Here is a 17,980-nt window from a genome sequence, read left to right as displayed (position 1 = left end):
AAAAAAAAAAACTGTCGCCGCTGCACGCTGAGCCGGACCGCCGCTGGAGGGGAGGAACCGCGGTCGCCGCCGGCCGCTGGGAAGAAGATGATCTCGCCGGACGGCCGTGCGCTGCTCCCTTCCGACGAAGAGCTCCGACCGGAGGTATACCCCTCCGCTTCCGTTCCTCCACCCCCGAGCTGCTGAATCACCATGGATTCACTCCCCTATGGCAACCCAGGCCTGCCTCCCCTCCACTTAATCGATCCCTAGCTCTAGCTCATTTGACTCCCAACAGGATTTTCCTTAGGATTTAGGGTCAAAGCAGCAACCACTAGTAGCATTTCGATTTCGTTTTTGACAAGGCATGAATAATAACCTGTAAATGCTAGCTACAATTCAGTATGTGGCATGTTTGTTTCTCTGTCTGAGTGGCATGCTGCCATTGCTTGCCAATTTCACTGCACAGGAAGCTGGACTGCACATGAGCACATTGATCTAGTCAGCAGTCTTGTTTCATGACAAATATGATGTGAGTAAATGAGTGCCCTCACAGAAGAGACATTATCTGAGTCCCAAGATAGATAGATAGATCATTGCACTTTGATGAAAACCCAATCATCATATATAAGGTGGTTTCTTTCATATACAGGAGCACAGGTGAGGGCTTGTCTTCTGACATGCATCTCTAGTTATAAGCAGAGCTTACAAAACCGTATCTTATTTAGTCAAGCTGCTCTGCAATATACTCCTACCTTATTACTTTCTGCCATTCCAAACATCAACTTATATATAGGTTACATTAATTCATTCATACTCACAGCTGCACTGAACTATTGACTTGAGTTAGGATACATACAGTATATATATATTATGGCTATATGAGTACCTCACCTTGTACATGCAGATATACTAGTTCATCATTTCTGGGTGCAGGTTTTACACCCCCCAAAAGAATGTCACTAACTGCTATGTGGTGTGGTGGACATGGCTATGGCTCCTGCACCAGTTTGTGCCTGATCCACCTCTTCTTCCCCCTCCCCAATTATCCTCTTCCAGAACCAGTGCTTCCTCCACACCTGCTCCATCTGCTCCATGGGCAGCTGCTTCGTCTCCGGCAGGAAGAAGAAGACGAACAGCGTCATCACGCACACCCACCCGCCAAACAGGAAGAAGGTGCCGAACTTGAGATGGCACAGCATGTTGAGAAACGTCTGCCCGATCACAAAGGTCATCAGGAAGATGACCGCAATCACAACGCTCTGCCCTGCCGACCTGATCTCCAGCGGGCAGATCTCTGTTGGCACCAGGTAGGTGAGAGGTCCCCAGGACCAGGCGAACCCTGCCACGAACACGCACATGATGATCAGGACCAGGTATCCATACTCCTTATCCATGACTCCATGGTCCTTGAACTTCACAGCCAGGATCGCACCGACAGTGAACTGCGACAGGATCATCTGAACACCGCCTACCAGCAAGAGCTTTCTTCGCCCGAACTTGTCGACGACGATCATGGCCACGATGTTGGCGACTGTGGCGCAGAGGCGTGTCACGACCGCTGACATGAGTGCTGCACTCTCCCCTAGCCCAATGGTCCGGAACATGACCGGCGCATAGAAGTTGATCACGTTGATTCCCGTGACCTGGTTGAAGAAAGGAATGAGGAGCGCTATCACGAGCTGCGGCCTGTACTTCTTCTTCAGGATGTTCCGGTACGGGTTCTTGATTGCTCTGGATATGTTGCTAGCGGTGACCAGATCGTCGAGCTCTTTCTGAACCCCCATCGTGCCACGCAGCCTCTGGAGCATCATCTTCGCCTCGTCGACATTGCCATCACGCTGGATCAGGAAGCTCGGGGTCTCAGGAAGGAAGATCGCACCGATAGTCAGAAATGCAGCGGGGACAGCAGCCATGGACAGTGATATCCTCCACCCCCATCCTCCTTCGATTTTCTGCACTCCATAGTTGATAACGTTCGCAATGAGGATGCCGATGCTGATACAGAGCTCAAAGCCGTTGTTGATGGCGCCACGGTACTGCGGCGGCGCCATTTCCGAGAGGTACAGTGGAATCGACTGCAAGGCAATTTACTCATTAGTTAGTTACCAGTACAATAGAAGTCTAACCTGCAATTATCCTGAAAAAGATATACTTGTAGGACACATGAATATCCTTTCTAGATTGTGTATGAAAAGAAAATTCAGACAGCATAAAGTTTCAGGAGATAGCATCTTGTATTTCATTTTTGCAAAAGCATATCACAAGGAGGACACATGAATATACTTTCTAGATTACGAATATGAAAAGAAAGTTGAGACAGCATAAAAGTTTCAGGAGAGAGCATCTTGTATTTCTCTTTTTGCAAAAAAAACATGTTGCGCTGGTGGTTGCTTTTGGTGATGATCATAGTGAACTTCATTTTCTGCTCTTTCACGGATGTGAATGGTCACCACTTTAGCAGGTTGAGATACTGATCTATTTTGTTGGTTTCTTCCTGGTTTGATCTAACGAATGAATCCCGGTATTTTAATTAAAAAGAAATAATCCATCAAATTCCCCAAAATAGAAATTGTACCAATTCATTCTGGCGACATTTAATAAGGGTTGAAATTTTGACTTGTGGGCTAAATTGTCGCTGTGTCCATGAAGAAGACTGCTGACTTGACTTTGATTTTTGCAGCTATAAACTTGAAATATCCCAAACGTAACATTTCCGTTCAGGCAGCACATTGCTGTAGCAAGTTGAGACACTGATATATTTTGTTGGTTTCTTGCTGTTTTTCTCTAATTGCCGAATTGCCGTGTTGTATATAAAGTAGAAAGAATCCATCTAATTCCCCAAACTAAAAATTACACCAATTCATTCTGGCCACAATAATAAAAGATTGAAAAGTTGACTTGTGCTGACTTGACTTTGATTATTACTGATGCGCACTCTCAAACGGAATATTTTCCCTTGAGGTAATTCTATATGATAATATGAATGAATAATCTGTGGACAGTACTAATGAAGTGTGTAGGTGTGGTGCCACTTGCCAATTTTGACAAGGACAAAAGTGGATCCACAGTGAGACGGTGACCGCAACCGGTTGCTTTCTGGCTAGACTGGAATGGTGATGTAAGAAAGGTACTTGCAGAAAACGAAGTCCACTAAGTAATCTCGGGTGTGTGTGTGCGCGTGGAAGCTTTGATGAGGACAAATTACAGAGCGACGTCTGCCTCTCGTGATCAAGTTCGGTACCAAGTGTCAAAGTCAATGGATCATGGACTTGCTTGTGACTGGAATTTTATTTAAAGACTAGCTAATTAATTGAGCATGTGACACTTAGGGTAGGGAGTACCTGGTTGGTGAATCCGAGGCCGATGCCGAGGAGGATGCGGTTGACGAGGAGCATGTAGACGTTGACGGCGGCGCCCCCGAATGCGGATCCGGCGATGAAGACGGAGCCGCCGATGAGGATGGAGGCGCGGCGGCCGTAGCGGGTGGTGACGGTGGAGGCAAAGAGGGTGGCGACGAGGCCGGCGACGTAGAGGGAGGAGGTGAAGACGGTGAGCAGCTCGCTGTCGAAGCGGCAGTAGTTGGAGACGGCGGCCTTGTCGCCGTTCATCTGGTGGTACACGTCCGGGAAGAATTTCTTGAGGAACGACTCCATGGACGTGACGCCGCCTGTAGTGTGTATTCAGTGCATCCATCAATCAACATCAGAATCACATCATGTTTGTATGCAGGAGTACATACAGTAGTTATTGTTAACTGGGTTGGCTAATCACATCGTTCACATCTTACTATGCATTGGTGTGCTGCTGTGTACTAGGATTAATTAATTAGTTTTTTTTTGACAGGTTTTACTGGAAAAAAAGTTTGACAGGTGGTACTACTAGAATTAAGTAGTACTCCCCCTACTTAATGATATAAACACTCTTATATTAGTTTACGGAGGGAGTAGTGTAGAGTTGAGACGGTGAATTAAGCAAGTCATGGTGATGAGTTGATCATCGCAAGAAGAGATATACTACTCCCTCCGTCCCATAGCCCATAATGTAAGACGTATTTTCTTTCTTGACACTAGTGAAGAAAAAGAAGTCATGTTGATGAGGTGAATTTGTTGGTAGCAAGTGGTGGTGGTGAACGAAGGATCATGCGTATGGGTGCAGAGGAGGAGTACGGGCAGTGGGTGGGTAGGTGTTAAATGCCTCCTCATTCTGAGGAACTCCCCTTGAAGGGGGGAAGGAAGGAATGCGAGCTAGACGAACTAGTCTGCTCGGTGGAAGAATTGCAGGAGGAGGAGGATGTAGCTAATAACCTGAGATTCCGAGGTCGTAGCCGAAGAGGATGCCGCCGCTGCCGGCGACGATGCAGGAGAGGACGACGAAGGAGGTGACCCGGCCGCTGTACCCGGCGCCGCCCGCCGGGCCCTCCACGAACGCCCCCCCTATCGCCATTGATTGATTAATTCTTGGCTGGAGTTGGAGATGAATTTGGGGGGAAGGGGAGAGCTCAGCCAGCAGCAGTGGGGACTGAGCCAGTGAGAGCCCCTTGGGATGGGATGGGAAGGAAGGGGTCGTGGGGTGTGCCTATTTATTATCGTGACCCGTCAGCTACCTATGCTTCTGGTTCGGTTTCTCTTGTCCTGTGTGCGTGCGTGCTTGGCTGGCACTTGGTCCGTCCGTCCGTCCGTCCGTCCTAGCAGATGTTTACAGCCGGGCCCGGCGCGGACGGATGGGTCTCTCGGGTTGGGTTGGGTTGGGTTGGATGCTTATGGCCGACGGTTTGGCCTTGCCTCCCACCGCCAGCGCCAGCGGCACGAGGACGTGGTGTGGGGACCGCACCTCAGCCTCACTCACATCCACCAGGACCAATCAGTTTAGCGGTCTCAAATTTTGTCTAGCGTTGGCTTCTTCGGTTTCGGTTTCGGTGGGTAGGTAGGGGCCACGTGTCGGCGACCCGGTCCTCGCTCGACTTGGAGCAACTCACCGAGCATGCCACGTGCTGTGTCACTCCGCATTCATCACTCTTTCTTTTAATAACGAAAAATAGTTTAAAAAAAACCTCATCACTTTTTTTTTGCGGCAAAACCTCATCACTACAATGTACTCCATACATCACAAAAAATGTCTCTCTTCATTACAAAAATTTAAAAAAACAAATCTCAAGGTTCATAAGAAATACAGCGCATCATATCATAGACATAATAAAAATCACCTCAAGGACCCTACATCACTAAACAGCCACTACGCCACTAGTACAAGTCGCTTCCCTACCAAAGCCAACTTTGACTTTGTCAATGTCCAAGGACCAACACCCCCCGAGTTGCAGACATCGTTGTTGAACCATTTAATCGATGCGAAGCGCCTGGCGTCAAATCTTGTCGTCACGCATGCACGGTGAGAAACCATAGCTTCGTCGCCGAAGGAGACGGGAGCTCCATCGAGCCAGCCCCGATTGACAAACTCGAAGAGGATTGGAACCCGAAAGGCCAACTCGAAGATGAAGGGCTCGTCGGCGAAGCTTGGAGGGGGTGAGCGCCGTAACCACCAGCCATATCTTTACTAAAGTTAATGTAAATGTAATAACCCAAAAGAAAAAAAAACAGAAACTCTTCCTATATCTTCTCTTTCCGCTTGCAGAAAACCGGACGTAAACTACTAACCGAAGCATAGGGGAGATGGATCCACGAGCTCATCGGCAAAGCTTGGAGCGGGTAAGTGTCCTAACCGCCACAGACACGAGAGGAAAGGAGAAACCAAACCTTTATGAAGATTTTTTTTCTTGCGAGGGATCATAGGGTTTATTATTCCAAAGTGTTAACACATGGAGGGGATTTCCCACGCCAACAAGCCGTATTATTCCCGGTTCTACCAAGTTCGCTAAACTATTTGCAGCTTTGTTCTGTCGACGAAGAACTTTAACTGGAATAACAAGCCTATCATTCAAAAAAGCCTTGATCTCAGACATCAAGTTGCCATAAACTGATCTATCCAAGGAATCATCGGAGGGCGCTTTGAGAGCCGTATTATGAAGTGAATGTAATAACCAAAAAGAAAGAAAACTCACACTCTTCCTATATGGCTATATCTCATCTTTCCGTTTGCAATAACCTCTTCCGAAAGAAAACACAATTCTCATTTATCCTAGCTGAGCATCTCTCTCTCTCTCTCTCTCTCTCTCTCTCTCTCTCTCTCTCTCTCTCTCTCTCTCTCGCGCGCGCGCGCGCGCGCGATGCACACATTTGCTTTCCTTTTCTTTTTCGAGACGATACACACATTCGTGAGGTGTAATTCGCTATGTTTAGGCAAGGGCATGCATCGCTGGAACATACCATGCATGAGTTGACTTAGGGTAAGTACAAAGTGAACACAAGCACGTAACTAGGGACGAAAATGTGTTTCTACCGTGCACGCTATGTAGCGTTGAGCAGGGGTGGAATTCAACTCTAGTCCTCGACTAATTTCACGTTGGATAAACGGTGTTATTACTAGTGGTTTTTCTGCATGTCATTTTAGTGAGGAGCATGCATGGCATAGATCGATCCAGCTAGCTGCGATCGACAGGACTTACTTTGCACTAGTGCATCACTACTACAAAAGAAAAGAAGGCAAGGACGGAAGATTCTACACATATACTACCACCCAATCCCACACACCTGGCTTGGCTGATCCCTCTCTCTTTTATCCCTTTCATGCTTTGGGGCAGCAGCACAAAGGCAGGAGTATCCAGCAGTATGAGACGTACACATCATCGTTAACTAATTAACAGGGGATTTGGGCATGGATTGGGTCTGACATAGGGCGTGTACGTAGTAGGTACACGAAACATCATCGACGTACGACCGACGATTGACGAGACAGTAGAGATTGCACTGCATTTTCTTTAGGGAAGACGAGATGATCCATCCTTTTCATTTCATTGTCTTTATGTTGCTGTTCGATTTTTGGTACACAACACAAACGTAAAGCTATAGCCACCGATGATGGTGCACTCTCACCTTTGTGTATGCGTGGATCGTCGCGTGACCATATACCCCTAGATCTAGATGACTAGATTGATACGCATAAAGATGATGATCGACCTGGACCTTCTAGAATGTAGCTTTGGTCGTACGCAGATCAACAAACAGAAAGACAGATCACTAGTATCATTCTCGCTGTGGAGAGTCGTGTTGGCGACGTGGCATTCGTTCGATGTTGGTCATCGGCATGTCATGTGATGCAACAGGCGAGTCTCTGCTCTTCCCATAGCGGTCATGGCTTCTTCTTTTTGAGGCGGTGCGGGGCGCGCGGTATGTTTCGGTGCTTGGGGGTGGACTTGGGCCGTGTTGTATCGGTTTCGTCCGTTTTTCCTTTGTTAATTAATCATCAGAATCAGACAACTATCTCCTGCTTAATTAATGGATGCGTTAAATCTTATGTCTTTCGTTTCGGGGGAAAAATTCATACTGAATGCAAAGTTGTCCTAAAAAAGGCAGTTTAGCGAATTATTACCACGACGATTGGTAGTACAAAAAATATCCAGGATGAACCAACCACAATTTTCTAAAAACGACATATCAAGCATCAAATCTCGTGGAAATAAATAGGGATTGCAAAACTAATCTAATAAAGCTCCCCGTGACCGTCCAGTGCTGGAGGAGTGGTATGATGATGGCGATGGCATCATGCTGCTTGATTGTGTTCATCAGGTGACCAGATAGTGTATGCCCGTGGTCGGGCCGCTTCTATCCGCCACCACCTTGAGCACACTCTCGCCATCACCCTCACCGCCAGGCTGAAGAGGCTGCTTCTCGAGCACGGCGTATGCGCAGTACTCCACCTCGTAGACCTCCATGCCCGTCGCCCCGAAGCATGCCACCGACGAACCCACGCCCTCCCCTGCAGAAACAACAAACCACCTCAGCTTGTAAAAATGGGATCAATAGAATACACCTGATCGGTGGCGTGATTGTGGTATACTGAATCTCAACTGTTATTTTGCTATAGAAGAGGCAACACGCTTTGGAACTCACCGTGTGTTACTAAGAGTAAGTTCTCGCCAGGATATTTGTCGGCGAGAGCCTTGATCACGCTAGCGTATCTGATTCTGGCCCCCCTCACAGACTCTCCCCACTTGGGTACCTGCATTGGAAAAAGATGACAGTTTCAGGTATCTGTGATGGATTTCTGCGACAACCTGTTTGTCGGTCTGTGCAGAAAAGCAGACACTGGGGATTAACGGTGACTTAACAGATGGTTACTGGCTGTGTAAATGGATGTTGACAGCAAAAAGGAAAGAAATCACAATTCGTGGATCAAGCTGACCTCCGGGAAGAGAGGTTGTGTAGAATGGTCGATGGTTCCAGGTGGCAAGACGGCTTCGAGTTCTGCCAAGTCAGGGAACCACTTCTCGACACTGGGCGCGACCTGGCTGACGAGAGCGCCCATCGCTTCAACATTCATCATCTCAGACAGTCCATACTCGATCGACACCTGAAATTGTCAAAGAGATTCCTTATCACTGTACATAACTGTTGACTGCAGGAACAGCAAACTTGAGAGTTCAGTCTCCGCACTAGTTTAACCAATCTGCAACAGAAAATGCAGTGAGGGTAGAAGCAGCAATCGCATGAGAGTACACTAAGCATACAACAGTTGAACCTCAAATCCACGATGCAACTCGACCACGGTGGCAGGACGGTAGAGCTAAACTAATGCTACAATCACCCTAAATCAGTATCTCTGTTCCAACAAGTTAAGTTTCTTTCAGAGAATCAACTTGAGTGAGTTTAGGTGTGTGGCACATAAAGAACCTTCAGTTCAGGTTTAAGCAATAGGAAGTTAGGAACAGTCATTTACCCCAGCTATTCATCGGCTATAAGGACGCAAATCGGAAAGCTAAACTGTTGTTAGGATTTACCCTAAATCAAAATGAGTATCTGTACAAACAGTCAGTCAGTTTAACTTGGCTTGAGTTCAGTTAACTGAAAGTCTGAAACCTCTGTGGTGTGTTTCAGTTAACTGAAAAACAAGTCAAGTTCAGGTTTGTTAACATGGCGCAGATCCAACCAATATCAACGCGAGCATGAGCGAATGAATCCAACACAGAGCAATGGAGGGAGGAGAGGGGAGCGAGGAGGAAGAGAACAGACCTTGACGCGGGAGGCGTCGAGGGGCACATTGGCGCTGGAGTCGAGGACGGCGGCGAGCGCGGCGTCGTCGGGGACGGCGCAGAGCGCGGCAACGGCCTGGGCGGCGGTCTGGAGGCAGCGGTGGAAGGGGGAGACGAGGACGCGGTGGAGCGCGTAGCCGTCGGCGGCGGCCTGCGCCCGGATGCGCTTGCCGACGGTCCAGGCCCGGAGGACGCCCGCGTCCGTCAGCGGCGGGTCCCACGGCCGCGGCTTGTTGGCCGGCCACATGGGCTCCGCGTGGTCCAGCCGGTCCCCGTGCCGCATCACCACCACCCGCTGCTGCCCCGCCGCCGCCGCCGCCGCCGCCGCCATGGACGCCGGCCGGTCAAGATCAAGCCTTTCTTCCCTCTCCTCTGTTTCTCGGAGAAGCGGAGTAGAAGGCAGCGCTGCTGGGACCGTTCCTTGTCTGGATCTTTTTTGAACAACAACTAGCATCTTGTCCGTTTTAAACAGAAGAAAAAAGGCCGACGTTTTCAATTGTGTTTCTTCTTTTGATTGTTTTTATACTTATTTGCAACAATGATTGCAAAGTCGACTTGTGAACAACTCTTCTTCTTCATGTTTCCAACAATTTTGAAACAAACAAATGAAATAGATAAGATATCTGCAAGAGTCGACTTGCCAACAACTCCTCTTCTTTTTCCTCTGATCATTTCGAACAAACAAATGAGATGGTAGTAGATAAAATGCTGATCATCACACATAAAATATGTGCAAGAATATTTTTGAATTTCCTACTTTTCTCTACCTGTTATCTCCACCTAAACAGGGACAGGGACAGGCCAAAAAAAAGGTCAACTTGTACTGCAAAAAACATTGACACCTGTCCATCTCTCCTCACAGCCAATCAACACATGACATGAGATGATCACATTCACCATGTATACTAGACAGACAGTGATGCGCGCAACAAGACCACAATCCAGTTCAACTCATAACCACCAAACATTCATTCATACTGAATCCAACATAACCAGGTGAGACAGACTGACAGAGGATTCGGTGTTCAGATGCCAACTCCTGCCAACATATTCACAGGCATTCGTAATTCCAGAGCCCATACATCGCCTAGTCCCTGTTTATTCATTCATTCTTCTCCTACTGGAAAGGAAGATGGTGCTTAGTTCTACGGGATCAGCAGTACGGAGCCTGAGGTCTTCCGGGCCTCGAGGTCGGCGTGGGCGCGGGCCGCCTCGGACAGCGGGTAGGTGTGCTTCACGCGGGTGTGCAGCACCCCGTTGGCCACGTTGGCAAACACCTCGCCCGCCACCTCAAGCAGCTCGTCACGGGTGCCTGTGTAGTGCATCACGCTTGGCCTCGTCAGGAAAAGCGACTTCGCCGCCAGGTCGCCCATGGAGATCGGGTCAGGCGAGCCCGAGGATTGCCCGAACGACACCAGGAAACCACGGTACGCCAGGCACTCCAAGGATGCCTGCACACATGAACAGATCGGGTGTCATTACCCGTATCAGTACTGACACCATGCATCCGTAAACTCATAAATATGAATAATGGAAAAGGAAAGATAGAGGCGATGTTTCAGGTGGTTACACAAAAGCTATACAGGAAGACCGTTGACTCCAGACAAAACAACAGATAACATGCTTGTATCTATTGAAAGATATGAAAATGCAGGTGGCGCAGTTACAACCAATTATGCCCAGGAATGCTATTGAATCATGACGATGTGAAGGGAAACTGTTGACGTATAAATGTATTGCCTAGTCTCTTCCATCAGATCGGTCTTTTGGTTGCATTGGCTAGAGCATGCACTTCTACAGAAACATCAACTGATTCTTTTGAAACGAGTACTCAGATCACATTAACAGGTACTAAATACTCCCTCCGTTCCTAAATATAAGTCTTTGTAGAGATTCCACTATGGACCACATACGGATGTATATAGATGCATTTTAGAGTTAGATTCACTCATTTTGCACTGTATGTGGTCTATAGTGGAATCTCTCCAAAGACTTATATTTAGGAACGGAGGGAGTATATATTACTTGTTCCATTTACTGGTGGGAATTGGGATGATCGCAACATGAGCAGATCATGTTCATGTCGTCTCAGTATTCAGAGTGTTCAGCAAACAGTAGTTCTACGCAAAGTATCATCAGAAGGGCAAAAAATATGTATTCCAAGTGAATCAAGCTTCCAAACTAGGGCCTGGTACAGCAATCTTACCTTGTATGTGTCCTTTCCAACAGAATCATAGACCACATTTACACCTTTTCCACCTGTAATCTCCTTGACTCTGGTTGCAACATCTTCCTTTGTGTAGATGATCACATGGTGACATCCATCAAAATGTGCATGTGAGGCTTTCTCTTCATTTGAAACAGTTCCAATGACAGTGGCACCAAGGGCGTTTGCCCATTGACAAAGGAGTGATCCAACTCCACCAGCAGCAGCGTGGACGAGAACGGTATGGCCGGTCTCAACCTGCACGGCAATCAAAATGTAGTCAAGGTCTCTGTCATGGCAATCAAGTGAATCAACATGAAGCGATGTTGATCTCTGAGCATATCTAACATATGGACACACAGTAATTACAGGTTGCAGAGATCCACATATATATGCTGTAGAGGTTGGCAATTATTTTTGCAATAATCCATGATAAGGAAAAACCCCATGTTCACTCTTACAGTGGACCTCTTTAGTATATGATACATGGATAGCTTGCATTTAAGCAGTTTAAATTGCTTATCAGGCCTTCAACAAGCAACACGTAATCAACAGTAATCATGCCCCTCGACACATACAGTGTGTTTTATCCATCTAGGTGCTCCGATTGACCTATGCACAATTCTTAGCTTTAGGACTTTATTAGTATGTCACACAACACCACAACACGAACAAGACAGAATGTACCTTAAATATGCGGCGAACTAGCATATGAACAGTCATCCCCTTGAGCATGATGGCAGCCGCTGTCTTGTGATTTACTGAAGGTGGGACAGGAACAGCAACATCGGCTGGAATAATCTGCTCTTCAGCATAAGAACCCATAGGCTTGCCTGCGTACGCGACAACATCCCCGACTTTCCTGCCGGTCAGGCCAGGCCCTACAGCGGTCACCACACCAACAGCTTCCATACCTGGAGGTGGAACAGACCATAAAGCTAGAGAATAATAGAACAGAAACACTAATAATGGCACAAAGCATAACCAACAAGCCAAATGACAGAAGTCTGATGCCATATAATACATGTCACAGGATAACACAAGAGGGCACCAATTCTGAGCAATAAAATAAACTGGACCATCTGGTCTTATGTTCAGAGGATAACACACCAGAGCACCAATTCTTCTTTGAGCAATAAAATAAATTTGGACCATTTGGTCTTATGTTCAGTGAGCAATGATCTCGAGAGAATCATGCTTCCGAGCATCTAAAAGAGCCAACGGCCAAACTCAAGAGACGTCTCTGAACCTAGGTAAGTGAGACAATGTTTGGCTTGAGTGGCAATAGGCCCGGGTAGATATGGTTTCTTCAGTTTCAACAGCAAGCTATCATCGATCTAGTCGAAACAGGATAAGAAAAGTGAGCAGCAATTTTGAGCAATAATAAACTAAACTTATATAAGCAATACTCTGATGCTATATCGTACTAATACTTGTATGTCACAGTATAACACAACTGAGCGCTAATTCTGAGCTATAAAATTAGTTGGACCATTCGATGTGACTCAGTTAATCTCGAGAATCCTGCTCCTGAGCATTTACACCAACCGAGGATCGATAAAACTATGGTGTCTCAACTGGTAAAATGGTAAGTGAGTGGGACAGCGTTGGTTCGAGTGGCAACTGGCCCAGGATAGATACGGTTTCTTCAGTTTCGCCAGCAACAAACAGCAAGCTACTATCAATCAATCAATCAACTTAGTGGAAATCTGTTTTAGGAATTAGGGTTGGGTTGGGTACGGTACCGGGGGTGAAGGGGAGGGGAGCGGGGTAGACGCCCTTGCGGAAGTAGACGTCGATGAAGTTGACGCCGATGGCGGTGTTCCGGATCCGGATCTCGCCGTCCCCGGGCTCGCCCACCTCCACCTCCTCCCACCGCAGCGCCTGCGCATCGGAAATCACATCGATTAGAGGACAGAACCCACCCCTGCCCCTGCCCAGAGAAAAAAAGGAGATGGCTCTGGTTTGTGCTTGCCTCGGGGCCGCCGAGCTCGTGGACCCTGATGGCCTTCACCATCGCCGCCGGATCGCCGGTGGAGCAACAGCAGCGGAGGCGGAGGCGGGCAGCGGGGTGCGAGTTGGAGCGGCGGGGAGTGAAGGCGACAGGAGTCGCGGCAGGGGAGGGGGAGAAGGAGACGGATTGGAAGGCTGCCAGGCGAGTGGAGCGGGGCGTCGATGTCATCGATCGGCCACGTCGTCTACCTCCCGGTCCGGGTGCCACCTTCCATTCCCCTCTTTGTAAATCAAAACCCAATCATCCAAAGTTTGTTCCCCAAAAATAAAATGAATCCCAATAAATGTTCATCATGTCCGAGTTTATTTGGCCACCTGCCAAAAGGATTCTAAGTATTCAGATGTGATGGCATTCTCGATTCTAGTGTACCTTTCCTGTTAGGGTTTATTGTACTCTTCGATGGCGATCCTGATCTATGCCGAGGGTTTAAACCTTAATCTCGCGGGGCGCTGTCCGGTGGGAGGTTTCATCGCTGGATCTCTTGGGTTAAACCAAGGTGGATGCACCTGAACCCTTGTCTGGCGCGGGTCCTTGGACAGAGGATAACATAGAGGAGATGCTCGAGCATATGGACCTTCAGGATGACGAATTAGATGATGTGATCTTGGGGAAAGCAGAGGCGGGATAGATGGAGGCAGAAAAACGATGGCTAGCTGTGGGAAGATTGAATACCAATCGTCAGTTTAGTGCAACTGCTGCAATGTTTCAGCAAATGAAATTCGTGTGGAGCTTGGCCCATATCCCAAAGTTCAGAGAAGCGGGAAAGAGCTTGTTTGTGTTCCAGATATTTTGCCTAGGCTATTGGCAGAAGGTTGTGCATGGGGCCGTGGATTTTCCATGGCTATGGACTGATTTGGAGGATGATGATGGTAAAACTGATCCAACGAACATTGCGCTGGGTGGAATCTTTGTTTCGGCATAGTTTGATAAAGTTCCTGACCTGTATCGTCAGGAATAGGTGGTGAGTCAACTGGCTCGTCGAATTGGTGGGGTAAGAGAGGTGCAGCTATCCCCGTCGTTGTACTACGAGGGAAACTATATGCGCGTCCGTGCTCATGTGCTTGTTGCAAAGCCTTTGACCCAATTTTCTCCCTTGACAGTTGAAGGAGAAGGACGCCGCATGTTGCTGGTTAAATATGTGAAAATTCCCTTTTTCTACGAAGTTTGGGGTTTGATGGATCATGGTTTTGAGGAGTGTGGCAATTAATGGAGTCTAGCAGATGAAAGACAAGTAGTGAGGCAAGAGCTTGCTGATCGCCCCAAGGAGGGGTGTGTCCTATACCCCCGTCATCGTGAGGCCGGCCCCTAGTCAAGCTAATAAGGGTGGATGACATAACAGAGGAAGGGCAAGGGGAGTCCGGACAAAAGCTAGGCCCAGAAAGTGTGCATCCGAGGAAGCGGACTTGGAACGGAAGTGTGATCTTGATGGCGCAACTTTGAGCCCTTTGAAACCTACTGATGGGAGAGAATAAAAGATCCTCTGATTGAAGTTGTGAGAAAGAAGATTGACTTCTCAGATGAGGGGCGACCATGGTGGATGGAGGGATGCACAAACACACACTCTCTCCCCCCCTCTCTCATGGGTCTTCCACCGTCCAACGCCTCATCGAAGATGGCCGCCGTCAAATCCAAGCCAATATCTCCCGCCATACCACTTGTCGTGGGTGGCACGCATCACAACCACAAAGGACTACGAGGGATGCTGCAAGCCAAGGTCAAGCGCTCGTATGACCTCTCCCCTAAAGCGCAGAGGGGCATTTGTCATGCTTGAAGTGCCCACCACAACGACGACAAACCTTAGTGTTGTGACCGACGAGCATGGTGTTGCAACAAGCAATACAAGGGGTTGGAATCGACTCATCGGTAAGCTCGGACCGACGATTTGCAGCCCGTGCGGCGTCGACGTCGCAGACAAACGACGCCATGCTACAACCATTGGAGACGATGCTGGAATCGTAGACGGGCGGAGCTGGGACCAGCAACCACCAAGCTGCAATCACGAGCGACTGTGTTGAGGGGCAGCAACTCCGTGCTGCATCCGTGGGTGATTTTGCTAGAACCGGCATGCACAAAACTGCAACGACGGGCGATGGTGCTGAAGGCAGTAACGCCGTGCTGCAACTTTGCTGGAACTGGCAATCACAAACATGCAACGTAGGTGGCGGCAATGAAGGAAGGGGCGCCGTGCTGCAACCGTGCGACAATTTTGCTGGAACCATAGACGGGTGGAGCTGCCGCAACAGGGGAAGGCGCAAGTTGCAGGAGCCGGCGACCGCAGCTCGGCGTGGGGGTGGAGCGTCACCGGCGACGACCTAGGCAGAGACGAGCGGTAGCATTCAGTTTAAATAGTAAAAAAATTCAGATCCATTCAGTTGAAATAGTTAGTAATGAAAGGCGAGGCACGCGACGGGGATGAAACTATTTCTATAGACGGATGAGAAGAACCTTTTCCCCGTAAGTATTCAGTTGTTTCAATAAGTATTCAACCTCCTTTCCAAAATGTAAGGTGCACTTGAATTTACACGGCCTTGGTGCACGAATTTGACCATTAATGGATTGAATATGCATAAATGATATCATTGTATTCGTCTTACAAATCAATTTTATTTCACATGCTTTTACAGAAATTTTGTTGGCATATGACAATTAAAAAATCATAGTCAAAGATGTGCGATGAAGACCAGAAAAGTAGTGTGCTTTATATATTGGTATTTTGGAAAGGAGGGAGTAATATCTTCCGACACTCAAACTTGCTCAACAAAATCCGTACTCCCTCTGTAAAGAAATATATCTTATATTTCTTTACGTACTAGTAAGTTTCTTGAAAAAAAGCCTTTGAGAGCCATCTTATGCATCGAACCCTAATTAGATTCTTTTTTTTGCGGGGGAAAGGGGATTGTATTACTTAAATTGGTGCATCATCCTTACAAAGCCCGATAACATCGTCTGTACCCCCTCGCAACCAAATTGTTGTACGAGGTGTACATCGCCCATATGCAGCTAAACAATGGCTAGCTTTATTTTGTGTTCTACTAATGCGCATAATCACAATCTCCCTTTCATTTTGTATTAAATCCTTGATCTCCTTGACAACGGTCATTAACCTTGATCGGTCTGGCGTCTTTGCTTGTACCATCATTACCGCTTCTACATAGTCCATCTCAAGCTGGATAGGGCAATTCGTCCGCTGCAGAGCGAAGGCAAGACCCTCTTTGCATGCTTGCAATTCAGCTTCTAGTGCGTTATCACATGTAAAGAGCTGCCTGCATGCTGTAAATATGATCTCCCCATTGGAGTCCCGGAGAACCATACCACAACCAGCGGAGCCGTCGGAGGCGAGGTAACTTCCGTCTGTGTTAAGCTTTGCCCAGCCCTCAGGCGGACGCACCCAGCGCAACACTTCTCCCTTACTTGCACTTTCCTGTCCCTGAAGCTTTGGGTCAGCTCGTCCACTGTCCACCATGAGAACCATCTTGCCTTTGACCTGATCGTCCCGTGGGAACTGCTAAATGCAGAGCAACGAATTTATATAGCTAGTAAGAAACCGACGGAAAGCTTCAGTAGGAGGAGGCGCCTTATCATGAGTAATCTCATTTCGAACATGCCATATGCGCCAAAGAACCATGAGCAGCACCATGCGGGAGACTTCTGGCAGCTTGTCCAGTACGCCGAACAGCCATTCAGGCCCCGTATTGCGCACCGTCTCGACGTCTGGGATAGGCCAATCAGTTGCCATGGCTCGCCATAGTTCCTTCGCATGTGGACATCTGCACATAGCATGGTATCCATCCTCGCGTTCCATACCACACAAAGGGCACAGATCATTTGGTTCCAAAGTTCGAGAGAATTTATTAGCCCAAGTGGCGAGTGAATTTGTGACCAGACGCCAAGCAAACACGCGTACCTTAGGGGGAGCAGGGCACCCCATATAGTCTTCCAGATGGCGCGACGACCATCCGATGCCCTGCTCGAGGCGCTTGCCGATGGACGCTCACGCTCGTCCATGGCAAAGCGATATGCTAACCGGACTGAGAAGACACCGGATTTCTCCGGGGCCCAGGCAATGACATCGTCAGGGACACGTGGGGACGTCCTAATGCGCGTGATGGCGTCGACGTCGACCGGCAGGAAGTGTTGTTGAAGGAGGTCCAGCCGCCATGCTCCGTTGGCATCCATCAGGTCCGCGACACGACGTAACCGGCAAGTCCCTTGGGGCGTAATGAGCTGACCTGACGGCTCCCGGGGCAACCACCGGTCCCTCCAGATGCGGATTTGCGTACCACTGCCCACCCGCCAAATCAACCCCTTTTTCAGGAGCTCTAATCCATACTGGATCGCTTTCCATGTTACCGAAGCGTTTCCTGAGAAGACCGTGTCCTCCAGTCGCCCCTCCGGATAATATCGAGCTTTTAATACATGTGCACAAAGACTGTCAGGTTTAGTCAAAAGTCGCCAAGCTTGTCGCGCTAGCAAAGCTTGGTTGAATACCCTGAAGTCGCGGAATCCCAAACCACCACTAAGTTTATGCTTCTGGATTTTTGGCCACGCCTGCCAATGAGTTTTTCGCTTGCCTTTTTCGCTTGCCTTTAGATGATCCCCACCAAAAGTTACGGACCATCCTATTAAGATCATCACA

The 17,980-nt window shown here is 48.2% G+C and overlaps 3 protein-coding genes across 3 annotated transcripts; all 3 read right to left on the bottom strand.

Moving 5' to 3' along the window:
• Window positions 1–586: 586 nt before the first annotated feature.
• On the bottom strand, window positions 587–4,543 carry LOC123106126 (hexose carrier protein HEX6). The gene is made up of 3 exons (XM_044528339.1): window positions 4,287–4,543; window positions 3,324–3,649; window positions 587–2,057 (listed from the first exon to the last, which is right to left on the bottom strand). Exons 1-3 carry the CDS (start codon window positions 4,423–4,425, stop codon window positions 942–944), a joined length of 1,581 nt encoding a protein of 526 aa, XP_044384274.1. The 5' UTR covers window positions 4,426–4,543; the 3' UTR covers window positions 587–941.
• A 2,887-nt stretch (window positions 4,544–7,430) lies between these two features.
• Window positions 7,431–9,564, bottom strand: LOC123106125 (uncharacterized). The gene is made up of 4 exons (XM_044528338.1): window positions 9,105–9,564; window positions 8,278–8,445; window positions 7,986–8,094; window positions 7,431–7,851 (listed from the first exon to the last, which is right to left on the bottom strand). The coding sequence occupies exons 1-4, from the start codon at window positions 9,453–9,455 to the stop codon at window positions 7,658–7,660; spliced, it is 822 nt and encodes a 273-aa protein (XP_044384273.1). The 5' UTR covers window positions 9,456–9,564; the 3' UTR covers window positions 7,431–7,657.
• Window positions 9,565–10,069: 505 nt separating this feature from the next.
• Window positions 10,070–13,597, bottom strand: LOC123106124 (quinone oxidoreductase). Its single transcript, XM_044528337.1, has 5 exons — window positions 13,306–13,597; window positions 13,076–13,214; window positions 12,018–12,244; window positions 11,331–11,588; window positions 10,070–10,575 (listed from the first exon to the last, which is right to left on the bottom strand). Exons 1-5 carry the CDS (start codon window positions 13,510–13,512, stop codon window positions 10,270–10,272), a joined length of 1,137 nt encoding a protein of 378 aa, XP_044384272.1. The 5' UTR covers window positions 13,513–13,597; the 3' UTR covers window positions 10,070–10,269.
• Window positions 13,598–17,980: the final 4,383 nt, after the last annotated feature.

The sequence above is a fragment of the Triticum aestivum genome, chromosome 5A (assembly GCF_018294505.1).
Source record: "Triticum aestivum cultivar Chinese Spring chromosome 5A, IWGSC CS RefSeq v2.1, whole genome shotgun sequence".
Lineage (NCBI taxonomy): Eukaryota > Viridiplantae > Streptophyta > Magnoliopsida > Poales > Poaceae > Triticum > Triticum aestivum.
The sequence above is the reverse complement of the archived record's forward strand: the minus strand, read 5'-3'. Positions and strand labels throughout refer to the sequence as shown.